The sequence below is a fragment of the Mirounga leonina genome, unplaced genomic scaffold (genome assembly GCF_011800145.1).
Source record: "Mirounga leonina isolate KUSES-001 unplaced genomic scaffold, KU_Mleo_1.0 Mir_168, whole genome shotgun sequence".
Lineage (NCBI taxonomy): Eukaryota > Metazoa > Chordata > Mammalia > Carnivora > Phocidae > Mirounga > Mirounga leonina.
Genome location: NW_023270426.1, coordinates 30,275,097 through 30,290,198, shown reverse-complemented (window position 1 = coordinate 30,290,198; position 15,102 = coordinate 30,275,097). Strand labels below are relative to the sequence as shown.

Below are 15,102 nucleotides of genomic sequence, written 5' to 3'. Positions count from 1 at the left end.
GTGACGTGTGAGCCCTCCGATTTTATTCTTCTTTTTCAAGACTGTTTTAGCAATTCCCTTGGATTTCTTAGATTTCAAATACTTTAAATTTCTATGTCAGTTTTCAGGTCAGCTTGTCAATTTTTGCAAAGAAGCCAACTGGGATTTTGATAGGGATTATATAGAATCTGCAGATGAATTTGAGGGCACATTGCTTTTTCCACTTAACAGTATATTCTGGAGTGTAGACCTTAATAGTAACTAGATCTATTTCCCGGTCCCTCTCTCAGCTGCATAGAGTTGCATTTATGGGTGGCACATGTTTCATCAAGTTGTGGCCTATTGGAGGACATTTGGATTGTTTCCAGTTTCTTGCTCTCACTGATAGTGCAACTGAAAAAAATTTTGCAAATGTCTTTTTGTATTCTGGACAGAACAACTTCAGGGTAAATTCCTAGGAGTGGGTTTGCTAAGGTAATTTTTTTTTTTTTTAAAGGGTAAGGCATACGTAATGTTTGCTCTATATTGCCAAATTTATCTCTGCAGAGGGTGTTTATCATTTTGAATTCCCAGCAGCGATAGATGAGAGCGCCTATTTCTTCATATTCTCTCTCTAGAGTATGTTATCAAACGTCCAGAAGTTTTCAACTTCAGAAAAACCAAGCAGTAGAGGAAGAAGATTTGAAACTTATGAAGCGATCTTTCCCAGGCTCATAAGTAGTCTTATAAAGTTCTTCAAGGAAAAAAAACACACCTTCCATGCCCTCATCAAATGACCTCATGCAGAAATGACCTCATCCACTCTTGTCTATCTTGTGTATACAGTATATTTAGGTTAAACACCCACATATCCAAAATTCATCAACACAAATAATTGAGAATTTATGTAGATCTTTTTAGCAGTAGTTGGAATGAATTTGAGGGAACTACCTTAAAATAGTTATAATAAATGCTCATGAAAACTTCCTTTTTAGCCACAAGAAACTTCTATGTACATCTCAGGAGACCTAAAGAGTCTGGGTTTATCTCCCCTACACCTTAGAATTTCCTGACCTCTTCTCACCAGACATAAATTAAATGTTACCCTTGTGAGTTTCCCTCTCTGCACTTCCCCAGCAGTCTGCCATTTCTTTATAGAACACTCCAGAAACTTAGCTGTAAATGGTTGCATTGTATTATATTGTATTATAGACATTAGAAATTTTTTTTGCCTGAATTTCTCATTTGGCTGGACAGTTTGAGGAATTTGTGTTTTCTCATCTCTGTTTCCATCAGCGACCCCTGGCATATAGCTCGGTACCTAATGAACACTTGTTTAGTCAGTGGCCATTTTACACATACTTATCGTGTATTTACTTGTACAAGGTGCTGAAGCTAAAGAAGGAAACCCAGGAACCCAGTAGGAAATAGAAATAAATATCTGTACAACAAATATGTAGTTATAAAATGTGCTAGAGGCCGTGAAAGAAAAGTTCAGGATACTATGATAGAGGCTGACAGAGGACCTACTTTTGATTGATGGTGGGGGTGGGAGGGGGCGGGGGAGGGGAGGGGAAAGAGGTCAGGAAACCTTAGACAATGTAACACAGGTACCTGCCTGCTTCAAGTCATGGACTACAGCCTCCAGTAAAATGAGCAAAAATCTACAATTTACACAATGAAAAAGACTGTGGGTGATTTTTAAAAATCACACATAACAGCTTGCAGACTATTTTCCCGATGTTCTGACGCAGTAGTTGATTTTCCCCAAGCCCTGACCTTTCTCTGGACAAAGATCTGAATGCAATTTCGTGATCTGCCAGCTCATCTGTACTGGCTCTGGAGATGTTATTTACGAAGCTTCTCTGGGGAAATTTTGGCTATTATTATTTTCTACAGAATCTCTTGAGACAGTTACCTCAGAGAATAACACAGCCAGTAAGCAGACAAAGGGGAATAACACCATCTTGCTACTTACATAAAAGCAAACCCAAGACACAAGCTCCAGATGATAATGAAGAACAATTAAATCAGACTCTTACCCATAGAACTTACCAGGCGTCCAGAGGAAAAAAGTGTTAGAAGTTACAACTTTTTGTGCTTCCTGGGAATTAGAGACCAACTGGAGAGAGACATTCGAGTGAGACGACTTTGGTCATTGATGGGATTGCAAATGGCCACTTGTGATCCAGAGAGTGGCTGGGGAGGCCCCAAGGATGCTAAGGGGTCCAAGAGGTGCTGAGTCACACATCTTGATTGGCTATTTCCCCAGAGGGGATGAAGTGGAGAGACAAAAAGTTCATCTGGGCACAGGGTGTGATCTACCCTCTGCCTGTCTACCCAGAAAAGCAACGTTTCCTTACCGACCAGGTTCCCTAAGTCTCAGAATTCCGGGGTCAGGGGAGGGCTTCCCAGCACTGCTACCCAACAAAGAGATTCTTACTTGTGTCCTTCATGCCCTCCTTTTAGTCTCTCCACTTGTCATGCTCCGCACTTCCTTCACCTGACCAGTGGTTATAGTCTAACCAGACCAACTGCATCTTCAGACATATTTGGATATTTCTGCCTCTGACACTCATCTCCTGGGGCTTTTCTGTCCATCTCTGTTTCTGATATCCAGTGGTTGGAACTCTTCCAGGGAAGCAGGGAGGAGCATTATGTTTTATCTCAAACTGGAGGATATTCAGTTATAATGCAATTTTGTTCCACTACAAATATTATTGTTTATCAGGTTAAATGGCTCTTTAAAAATTTTTATTGATTTTACAGCTGTATATAATTTTTAAAAGTTTGGCTTTAGAGTTTTAGAAGTAGTGATGTCTATATAAGCAACATTCTAATACAGTATAAGTTAACACTGAAGGTCTTAGAGAATTTGGGGGGCTGGGATTTGGAATCCAGATTTACCATCACTTTCTGGTTTTGTGGTTTGGGCAAAAGCTCAAACCTCTCATCTTCAGCTGACTCATCTTTATAAGGGGACAAATACTAATTCCTATTTTATAGAATCTAGTATATGAAGATATGTAAGATGATATATGTAATATTTTAGCATACCCTCTCAAAAATAAGTCCTCAAAAATACTAGCTGTCTGAAAGAGTGACTCTACATATGCATGATTTCCTTAAGTACCCCCCAGCAATCTACTCCTGAAGCCTACTTCTTGAAAATAGACTTTTCAATTCCTCAAGCTTTGGTATGGTGAGGATATCTCCCCCACTTAAACTTCAGTCCTGATTAAACATACCTGGATTAAAACAGCAACAAACTAACATCTATCACGTGCACTCTCAGAAGAAAAAAACACAAAGTTGTGCAGACTGGATTTACTTTACATTTATAACCACAGGTCTCACATAGATACTTAGAAAATCCTATTCTAGGGTGCCTGGGTGGCTCAGTCAGCTAAGCATCTGCCTTCAGCTCTGGTCATGATCTTAGAGTTCTGGGATTGAGCCCCACATCGGGCTCCCTGCTCAGTGGGGAGCCTGCTTCTCCCTCTCCTGCCTGCTCTTGCTCTCTCTCTAAAGTAAATAAATAAAATCTTAAAAAAAAAAAAATCCTATTCTAATTCTCAATTAGTTTCATACATTCCTTCACCCAGCAGCTTCTCTCCCCACAGTTTCCTGGACTATGCCCACTCTCCATTCTTGGTTGATGACCTCACATGTCATGGTGGGATTGGCATGAGAACTCCTTCATCTGCCCACCAACACATCCACCGGCTTGCGAATCTGTGCACTTACGTACTCTGCTTTCTCTCCTAGCACAGTGAAAGCACCGCCCCACTTCCCCCTGAGGCCAGCGCATCACCTGAGTCCCTAGCCACAGCCATCTTGCCACCTTCAGGGGCTCACTCTGGCAATCCTCCCCATTCTGTCCCACATGACCGATTCTTTCTTCTCAATGGGCTCCTACTCTTTGCATTCAGACTTGCGTTATGTACCTCTAAAAAACATATGTATTTAATAATTAAAATTTAAAAATATATTTAATAATGATATCAACAAATAATATATAAATAAAATAAATACATAACATATTTATAAATAGCCATAATATATAAATAAGAAAATATATAAAATAAATGTTCAAAATCTGTATTGCCGTATCTGATGATATGTACAAAAAAGATAATAGAACATGACCAACTAGCATTTATTTTAATAGAACAGGACCAAGTAAGGTTTATTTTAAGAAGCTCATTATAAGATTTGCAAATCCATTAATTTACTTCACCACATAATAGAAATGATCTCAAGAAAAAAGAAAACACATTTGACAAAATATAATACCCATTCATGATAAAAACTTCTAGCAAACTAGGACTGAAGGAAAACTTTCTTACTGTGATAAAGGATATCTACAAAGAGCCAAAAGCAAACATCATATGAAATCTTGAAATCTTGAAAAACTTCCCCATGAAATCAGGACAGACAAGGACGTCTACCATATTCAACTATGTTCTCAATGCAAATGCAGGAAGTATGAATATACAAGGTTATCAAAATTGGAAAGGAAGAAATAAAACTGTCATTATTAGTTAATAACATGATTACAAATATTGAAAATCCAAAATGATCTACAGGCCAACCAGTAGAAATAATCAGAGAATTTAGCAAGTTCACTGGACACAAAGTCAATATTAAAAATCAGCTGTATTTTGCTCAACAAACAACAAACTACTAGAGAATAAAATGTGGATAAGTAATTACCATTTGTCATCACATCAAAAATATTAAATACTTAGGAATAAATCTAAAGATAGATATGCTAGATCTCAAAAGTGAGACCAAAGAGAGAAATTAAGGGATACCTAAATATACAGGAAGATATATATAATTTTCATGAATTGGAAAAGCTTACTATTTTAAAAAGACCTTAATTCTCTCTGAATTAGTTTCAGTATAAGCCACTACAAATACCAGCAGCTTTAAAATACCAGTTAACAAGCTGATTGTGAAATTTATATGGAATTGCAAAGGCCAACTACAGTGAAGATAATTCAGAAGAATTATGTTACTGAATTCTGTTACCGGTAGAAAGCTACGTAATTTAGGTAGTGTGATACGTGTGTAAATGCACGCAAGGAGATCAATAGAACGAAGTCCGCAAATCCACACATATTTGGTAGTCTGACTCTCAGCAAATGTGTTAATGTGGTGCAGTAAGAAAAGGAGAAACTTTTCAGTGAATGGCGCTGGGTTAATTTGATTTCCATATGGGGAAAAAGTGAATCTTGACCCTGGATTACAGACCTACATGTAAAAACTAAAACAGCAATGCTACTAGGAAATAGGGTAGAATATATTCATCTTGGTATGTGCAAAGATTTCCTAAATAGGACACAGAGGCACTGCCCATAAGGGAAAAGATGGATAAACTATACCACACTTAAATTCAAGCTTTTTGAGGGCTAAAAAAAAAAATAACATCTTTGTGGATTATAAAGTAAGTCACAGAGGGGAAATAATTTATATTCAAAAATGGACCAATGAGAAAAAAAAACGATTAGAAAGATGTACAAGACTTATGCACGTCATAAAGGAGGATTTCAAATGACCAACAATCATATAAAAATGTGCCCAAACTCGTAAGTCACCAGGGAAATTCAAATTAAAACCACAGTGAGAAGTCATTATACCTTTAGTGGAATGCCTGTGTAAACAATACCTAATGTTGGTGAGGTTTTTACAGCAACCTGAATTCTCAGACATTGCTGATGTGCGTATAAACTGGACAACTTCTTTGGAAAACTGTATACCAGCTAAACCTACATAAATGCTAGGATCCAATGACTTAATTCCTACATTTACATCCCCAGATATACGGACTTTTGCTTACCAGAAGATAAACAAGAATGTTAATAGCAGGACTATTTGTAAGAGTCTCACACTGGAAATAACCCAAATATCCATCAGTAGAAAGATGTATAAATAAGTCATGGGACATTCATATAATGGAATATGAGAGAGAAATGATAATACATTTACACTACCCATGACAGTATGGATGAATCTCACAACACAACAAAACCATTTTGTACCTCACCCTCCAAAAATACCATCGCTTGCTTCCTGTGTTCTCCTCAAGACTGTCTCTTTGATTCTCTGTCCTATCATGTGGACTTGGCTCTTATCAAGGTCACAATATTTGTATCTTCCCAAGTCCAAGTCCGCAGTCAGTTGTCTTCTTATTCCTGACCTCTCCACAACATTTGCAATGGTTTGCATACCTTCCTTTGTGAAAGAGCCTCTGGATTCTAGGATGCCACCATTGCCTAGTCTACCCCTAGCTTGTTGGCTAGCTTCCAGGCTGTTGCTTTTTTGTCTAGTTCCCTGAGTCTTCCTCCTCTATCAGAACTATAAGGGTGCTCTAGGTCTTTAGCCCTTGGCCCTTTTCTTTAGCCCTTGGCCCTAGCTATTTAACTTCTCTCGAGAGATGCTCTGTTCAAGTCCCTGGTCTAAATACCATCTACAAGCCAATTTTTCCCATATTTGTGTTTTGTTGGCCTTCTCCTTGGACCTTGGATGTCTCTTCTGAGCTTCAGACTTACCCCCTATGTAGCAGCTCTATTTGGATGACTAAGAGGCAGCTCAAAATGAACACCGCTAAAAGAGATTTCTTGATTTTCACAATGAATCTGGTCCTCCTTGGATCTCCCCATCTTAGTGAATGACACAATCATTCACCAAGTGGCTCAGGTCAACAGTCTGGGAGTCATGAGTTATTTTACTCTTTCTTCTAGCCAAGGGGCAAGCATTTTTTCTGAGCAAGGCCAGCTGGACTCTCTCCCAGGACTTTGAAAGCTGAGTGGGTACACAGGGTTAGAAAATTGGTGGGAGCTGATTCATCCCAGCTGAGACAGCCGTAAGTGCCCGTCCGTTAGTTTCTGCTACCTAGATTCCCACAACCGCATTTGTCCCTTGCTTTTTCGAGACCTGCTTCTTCAGCTGAACGTCTTGAAGCTGTAAGCTATTCCATGTCGTCCCCAAGAACTTCTTTTTAGCGTAAATTTTCTAATAACTTCCTGTGTTTGCAAGAAAGGAATTCTCTGCAGTATCGATGAGTAAATGAATGAGCGAATGTCTGCATTATCAAGACTCAGTTTCCTATTAGTCCATCAGTCAGTCAGTTAACAACCATGTGTGCAGCCATTATTATGTACAGGCCACACAATTAACGCTGTTCTCTGCTAAGATATTTGGGGACTGCTGTCCATTGTTTTCCACTTTTCCAAGCTCCTCAGGGCCATACCCAAGGACAACTTCTTCCAATGATGGCACTGGATCATTCAGGATAACCTCCCCTTCTAAAGATCCTTAACTTAATCACATCTCCTCCTAAGATTAACACAGCTGGACATGAAGATAAGAAGAGCAGATTTTAGTTAATAATATACTACTGTAATAGGAATCCCATAGTGTGACCTGCTTTGATGTGTACAGAAGAGCCCGGGTGTTTGACAGGGAGGATGGAGAGTGGATAAGCCAGGACCTGGGAGTCAGCGGGGTGAAAGTGACAAAGAGCCCAGAATGGGGTTGGTCTATGGGAAACTCATCTGGGTTTGTTAATTGGCACTTACCAACGTTAGGCCCCTCCCCTCCCACAGAGGCCTGGAGAGGCGCCCTGTCTTCAGGTGTTAGCTGGAACAAACAGTAAATTCTCTTGGCAGCCTGGCATTTTCTCAGGCAGGCAATTTAAGGGGAGCTAATGTCATCCTAGGGATGTGGCCGAAGCTGTTAATAAACGATGTTAGTGTTTTGTTCAAGTGTTTATGGACCAAGGTTGAGGCCTAGGCAAGAAGATGGTTCAGAAGAGCTGGCTAGAATTTGGTCAAGAGGGAGGCCCAATGTAATCAGACGGGTCCCTCAAAGATGGACGAGAGAGCCAGAGAGTTGGAGTCAGAGGCTGGAAGAAGCTGTGTGGTTGGCTTTGCAGGTGGAGGAAGGTGCCTTGAACCAAGGAACGCAGGTAGCCTCGAGAAGCAGGAAGAGGTAAGAAAACATCCTTCCCTAGACCTCTAGAAGGAACATAGCCTCGAGGACAGCTTCCTTTCAGCTGAATGAGGCTGACTTTGCGCTTCTGACCTCCAGAAGTGTACAATACTGAGTTCGTGGTTTTTAAGTTGTTTCATATTCCTTTATTATGAAATCAGTAAAATTTATTTACAGTGAAATGCACAGATATTAAACGTAGAATTAATGACTATTTGCAAATATATGCCCTGATACAGGCAGCACCACAATCATGAGAACAGGGTATTTCAGCCACTCCCAAAGTTTCCCACATGCTACATCTCGTTAAACCCTGCATCCTGTCATTGTCCTGATTAGTTTTGTCTGTTTGTGAACTTGCAGGACAAATGGGAATGCAGGACAAAAGGAATAGCTTTTGTGAAAATCGCTTTAACCCCAGGCACTCCAATTCGCGTTGTCTGAAGCCACTAAGTTTATGGTCATTTATGGCCATAGGAATCTAATACGGCAGTTATTTCAGCATAATGTAATTAATATAGGTATTTATCATTTTCTTTAGAATGTCTGCATTCCTATATTTTATATAAAAATATGTACTTTATATATATATTTTTAAAGATTTTATTTATTTATTTGAGAGAGAGAATGAGAGACAGAGAGCATGAGAGGGAAGAGTGTCAGAGGGAAAAGCAGACCCCCTGCTGAGCAGGGAGCCCGATGCGGGACTCGATCCCAGGACTCCAGGATCATGACCTGAGCCGAAGGCAGTCGCTTAACCAACTGAGCCACCCAGGCGCCCTGTACTTTATATTTTAAAAAATTAATTTTTTAAAATTTAGGACAAACCCAAAGACTTTCTAATGGCCAGGCCAGCTCACGCGAACAGACACAGGTCTACTCAGGAATCTGCTCTGGGGCTGAGGGGACATTCCAATTGGGGTGGGGCCTCACCGAGTTTTTGTTTTAAGTCCTCATTTATTTTTTTTTAAGATTTTATTTGTCAGAGAAATAAAGAACGAGACAGACAGACAGAGAGAGAGAGCACAAGCAGGGGGAGGGCCAGAGGGAGAAGCAGGCTCGGGACTCGACCCCGGGGATCATGACCTGAGCTGAAGGCAGCCATTTAACCAACTGAGCCACCCAGGTGTCCCATAAGTCCTCATATATTAAGCACCTACTATGTGTGAGGTGTTTTATAAATATATTCTTATTCTTAGTAATACCTTCTGCCCTGGGTATTGCTGTTATGCCCAATTATGGAGGAGGAAGCCAAGCAAATACACAGTGTAATTTGGTCAATTCCCAGCTACCAAGTGGGAAAGCAAGGATTCAAACTTCTGTCCCTCTCACTTCAGGGCCTGCCAAGAACCTGGAGTGGGCCTGAGTAAATGAGGGGGTGTTTTTGAGTGTGCAGGAAGTGGTAGATTGGGCAAAGAGCAAAACCTGAAGCCTGGTGCCATCACCAACTCCATTATTCATTCATTCATTCAGCAGAGATCTGTTGAACCCTTACTGTGTGTGCAAGGCATTACCGTGGGAGCAGTAAACAAAATATACAAACATACCTGCCTCATGGATTTTGTATTCTTGTGGGATGTAAAAGACAATAAAGAAAATAAATTACGTTTCCCTCCTAATTTGTAAGAGTCCTACAAGATGTCCATAGGGGATGGGATAGTGTAGCAGGAAATGCAGGGTTTCTGTAGCCAGAATGCCTGGGCTTGAGTCCCGGCTCCGTCAGTTCCTGGCTGTGTGGTGCTGGGAAAATGACTCAGCCTCTCTGAGCCTCTGTTTCTCTGGTGTAAAATCGGACTAATAATCCCTACCCACCTAAATCGTTAGGATGAGTAAATGAGACAATAGGGGCAAAACTCTTAAGTAACAGAATTCCATTGGCAGGGAAGGTCTTTTTGATTCTGTGGCTCTGGAGGTGACCTTGAGTTCTCACAGTTCCTGAGTCTGTGGAGAGACACTGGTGCGGAGTCCTCAGAAATGGAGGTTGATTTCTATTTATTCGGCCTTGCTCAGCTCTCTGACAGGACCCCCTTTTCACAGTCCCGATAGAGGTGGTCCTTTCCACTTAAAACAGACAGTCTTGTCTTCTCATTTCCTGAGACCACACGTGGGCCCCTTCTGTTCCCAGAACAAGAGACGAGGGAGAGGGCAGCATGGCGCCCCGAGGAGCAGGAGCGGGGCTTGTGCGGCTACAGGCTTAGTCTCAACCGGCAAAAGCCACCTGGGGAACAGGGCTCTGCTGGGCAGCACTGGGGCCCGTTTGTTTGCAGGCTCTGGGTTGCCAGGGCTTTGTGAGCAGCCCTCAGGGAGGGACTCGCAGGAAGATTTTATTTGCTTTTCCCCGGACGCCAGCCCTGTTAGGCAGCCTTCACCTTATAACGCGGCCTACATCCGACCACTGTGTTCCCGAGTGGGGTCAGGTCTGCGGAGGCTGGGAAGGTTGAATTTTAATTCAAAATGTGTTTTCACCCTTAATTCTGCTGCCCCAGACAAGGACACACGCGCACACACACACACACACACACACTCCTGTTCTACTTAGTCCTTCATGCACTTCTCAGAGTGGATACATTTTTTATATCCTTTGATTAATATGAGCCTCTCACAGTTACTGGAAATATGGGGTCGATCAGGGGCTCTGCCCACCACTGCTCACCACTGCATCCCCCTACTCTGAGTTTGTGTTACAATTAGGGTTGCCAAATTTACTAAATAAAAATACAAGGTGCCCACTTACATTAGAAATTTGGAAAATGAATAGTTTTCAGATAAAATAGGTGCTGTGTAATATTTGGGACATGTCCTAAAAATGATTGGTTATTTTTCTAAAATTCAAATCTAACTGGGTGTCCTGTATTTTATCCGGCAACCCTAATTCTACCTTGTTTGTGTTGCTCGGTAAATATATCCATGAATGAGGGAATGAATGGGGCTAATGCACGATTAAAAGCAGAAAACCAAATGCAGACATTTTCTGGCAAGTACATACCAACGTGTTGGAAGTGGTTGTTTCGAGGTGGTAGCATTATTGGAGAATTTTCATTTTTCTATGTGATTTTTCTGTTCTTCAAGTTGACTGCTGTGTGTACAGTTTTCACATATCACATATGTATGTATTTATACCTCTAGACACACACACACACCCCAACTTCTTTTTTTTTTTTTTAAGATTTTATTTATTTATCTGAGAGAGACAATGAGATAGAGCATGAGAGGGGGGAGGGTCAGAGGGAGAAGCAGACTCCCCGCCGAGCAGGGAGCCCGATGCGGGACTCGATCCAGGGACTCCAGGATCATGACCTGAGCCGAAGGCAGTCGCCTAGCCAACTGAGCCACCCAGGCGCCCCCCAACTTCTTAACATTAGTGTAAAACCTGCTTGAAAGAAACAGTCTGTGTTTTTCCTCAGCCTGAAAACCAGGATTTTCTGAACACATCCTTAGGGGTTAGCGGCATTTTGAGTATCCACAAGAAGACCACTGAAAGCAATATTGAGAGGCCTACGTAGCTTACCAATACAATAGAGTACACAAGGGGTACACAGGAATTCAAAAGGATTGCTGTTACATTATTAATCATACAGTGCTTCTTAAGAAAATTGGCTCCTGAAGCTTTGGGGATGTAAAGATAAAACGAGCTAAACCTAGGACACAAAATGCTGATTAAATTGTACATAATGGGGGATCTCTGAATCTTTGTTCTTTGATTTGCAGAATGAGGGTGGAAATCAAAACAAACATAAGCTCTTACAGAGAATGAGTTGAAGACTTGGCCCTCCCCCACCATTTACATAACTTCCTGGGATGTTTTGAGGCTGAGCACCTCCGGACTTTGTGTCTGGGGTAGCCCACGGTGACCCAGCAGTGACGGACATGTTCAGAATGCTACACGTTCATGGAGCAAGGAAGGGAAAGAACTCCCATCTATATGATGTTTGCTCTGTGCTGGGCATGGCACTGTATCTCATTTTGTTCATAAAAACAACCCCCAAGTTACACACATCAACCTCGTCTTATAACCATGTGACTTAAAACTGATAAAGACGGGGGTGCCTGGGTGGCTCAGTCAGTTACGCGGCTGCCTTCAGCTCAGGTCATGATCTCAGTGTCTTGGGATCGAGCCCTGCGTTGGGCTCCCTGCTCAGTGGGGAGTTGGCTTCCCCCCTCCCCCTCCCTCTCCTTCTTCACCTGCTTGTGTTCTATCAAATAAATAAATAAAATCTTACAAAAAATGATGAGTATTGCTCACAGGTCCCACCTCCAGAAGTATTGCAAGGTGCTTAATAGTTGGAGAGTCACTTACATTTCTTATGTTGTACTTACTGAGGCAGAAAGCCTTTATTAGAAGGAATAAATATGCTTTCTGACAATTTTTATCTCAGGATTTGAAAGACTGTAAGTTTTCTGCTATACTTGAAGGATGCCCCCCTCTCAGTTTACAGTTCTGAATGTGGTACTAGAATTAAGGTGGGGCGGATTTCTTCTCTCTCCTCCATCACTATTAATGGTGTCCACCATCCTGCATGGTTCCGTGTGAGAGGAAGGCTAGGCTCTATGTCACGTTATCACCAAGTCCGCATGCGTGGGGCACAGAGAGTTGCCTGCATTGACAAGTTACGGCAGAATCGGTAAACTTTGGCTAGCTTCAAGTCTCCTAACACCCACCTCACAAAAAAATAAAATAAATAGAAACGGGAAGGGACTGAAATCCGTTTTGATTATTCAGTGATGAGGGAGCGGCATGAAAGGGGGAAATGCTCTGTCCTTCTGAAGGGTTTCTGGTCTTAAAAGGAGAGAATTAGTTGGCTGAACTTTGGAAGAAGGAAAATGTGACTTTGAACAAAGGGAGGATGTGAATTGAGAGCACCTTGTCATTGTCAGGGTGGGGGGGGGCGGAAAGTCAATCTGGTGATTGCTAAACGTGGGGAAGAAAGAGCCGCATCCATGTAACACTGCGTGGCAATGCTGTGAATAGGCCACTCTGAGCTACTGATTAAATACACCGAGCGTGGGCCAGAATTGGACTCCACTGTGTCTGAGGAGGGCACGAACCAAAGGGACCCATTTCCAGGTCACACAGAACCATATTTTCAACTATGGTGTGGAGTCTTGGAGCAAAGTGTATATTAAGTGAACCGTATTAATTAAGGATGGAGGGAGACAGGTTTTATGCATTAACTCCTCCAGAGAAATGTCCCTAAGCACACAGTGACATTCCAATTATTTTTCCATTAGTATTCTCTGAATACTTTCTTTCTTTCTTTCTTTCTTTTTTTTTTTTTTTTTGCCTTCCCTAGTAGAAACTGCTTGGTATGCATATTTAAGTAACAGTCACACTGAATTAGCTTTAAGAATAGGCTCTTAACATAATGGATGCATTAAAGTGTAGAGGAAAATGAGAGAGCCACATACAGACCTCCACGCATAAGAAAAGAGCAGGGAGTAAGAGACACAGCCAGCTTCTAGCCTTTTCTAAGCCTTGGATTATGATCCTGACTTTGGGAGGAGATCACATTTACCTAATGTCTAGCCACTGATCTGAGTTAGCTCCAGCTCTGTTAGAAGCTATTTGGTGAGAAAGGCAGCACCTGTCCTTTTCCAGCTCCCAGGTATATATATGTGGCCGCTCGAGAAGGACGCTACAAGGAATCCATGTCTACTACCAGTCATTCTAGAGAGCAAGTGCTTTTTTGTACAAGTTCTCAAGATCAACCTCCCCTCAGCCATTGATGACCTACTTAGTACCCAACGTCGCTGCCCCACAATTAATGGGGGAAAAGTATCTCAACGAATGACAAGACATCTGAACTCATTCTTTGTCAGCCTATTTAGCTGCCATGTTTTAAAAAATATATGGTCCTCAAGGACCGGGGGAACTGTGACAAAAAACAAAAACAAAACAAGCAGTAATTATTCGTGACAAAAAACAACAATTTGTTTCATTTAAAGCCAAAGAAATTAAGGAGAACCAAAGCCCTTGAGGAAGAGCCTACTGAAGATTTTGCAAATGCACACCTGGAAATCAAGACGGGTTTAGGGAACAGTGTTTGGGGGTGAAGGTAGAAATGACTCCATTCAGAGATCCCGTAAAACCACTTACCACAAATTAACCAGGAAAGGATGCTCCAGACCCTGCATGATCTGGAGTTCCTTGAAGACATTTCTCACTTCGTTGCGCTCCACGCACTTTTGTTTGTTCATGTACTTCATTGCGTACATCTTCTTGGTATCGTTCTTCTGCACGATGCAGACCTAATGGCACAATCCAGAATGAGAAAGTGGTCAGGGAGTTGACAGATCACGGCCATGGGAGACAGGACAGGAGGTTCTCAAAAGCATGGCCTGGAGGCCTCACCACTTGCAAATTCTCTGATGCTGACGTTGCTGCTTAGCTCTGATTTCAGAGTAGAAAATTTCATTTTCTTCCCCTGTATCAGGTCAGTTCATGAATCTCTGTTTTCTCAAGCAAGCCTGCCTGTTTTTTGCTCTTTGGGTTTTGTTTAGACAGCATGTTGGAGAAAATAGCTGCTTCCTTGTCAGGAATCTTCCAACAGCCAATGACATGCTATTCTGCTTTGAGTGACTGATATGGGCACGGCTAAACTGCCGAGCCGAACAACACTGCGCCAAGAATTTCTCTTTACACAGTAGTTGATAGAACCTAAAAGGACTTAAAGCACTGGGAAAGCACTGCACATGATGTCCATGGTTCTGAAATTCTTTTAGAGGTTCTAGATGTCTGATAAAGTGGGCAGGAGATGATTTTAAAATCCAAGTTCAATATGAAATAAGAAATACTCTCAAAGTATGTCTCTACCAAGAAACTAATGATCAGGATTTGAATCTAGAAGTTTCTTGCAAAAAAATTAGGCTGGATCTATCTTTCATGGTCGATTTTTGAAAATAAAAACATGGTATAACTGGAGGAAAAAGAGATATCTTTTCCACATAAAAAGAGTTATCTCTTGGGGCGCCTGGGTGGCTCAGTCGGTTAAGCATCTGCCTTCAGCTCAGGGCATGATCCTAGGGTCCTGGAGTCAAGCCCCACTGTTGGGCTCCCCGCTCAGTGGGGAGCCTACTTTTCCCTCACACTTTGCCCATCCCCCCGCCCACACGCTCTCTCACTCTTTCTCTCTCTCTCTCTAAAATAAA

At 41.7% G+C, this 15,102-nt stretch overlaps 1 protein-coding gene across 1 annotated transcript in view; it reads right to left on the bottom strand.

Annotated features, from left to right (window-relative positions):
- Positions 1-15,102, bottom strand: part of STK32A (serine/threonine kinase 32A) — a 120,159-nt gene that overhangs the window by 75,284 nt on the left and 29,773 nt on the right. The window contains exon 3 of the mRNA XM_035014410.1: positions 14,051-14,202. Within this exon, the coding sequence (XP_034870301.1) occupies positions 14,051-14,202 (152 nt within the window). The remainder of the gene's footprint in view (positions 1-14,050; positions 14,203-15,102) is intronic.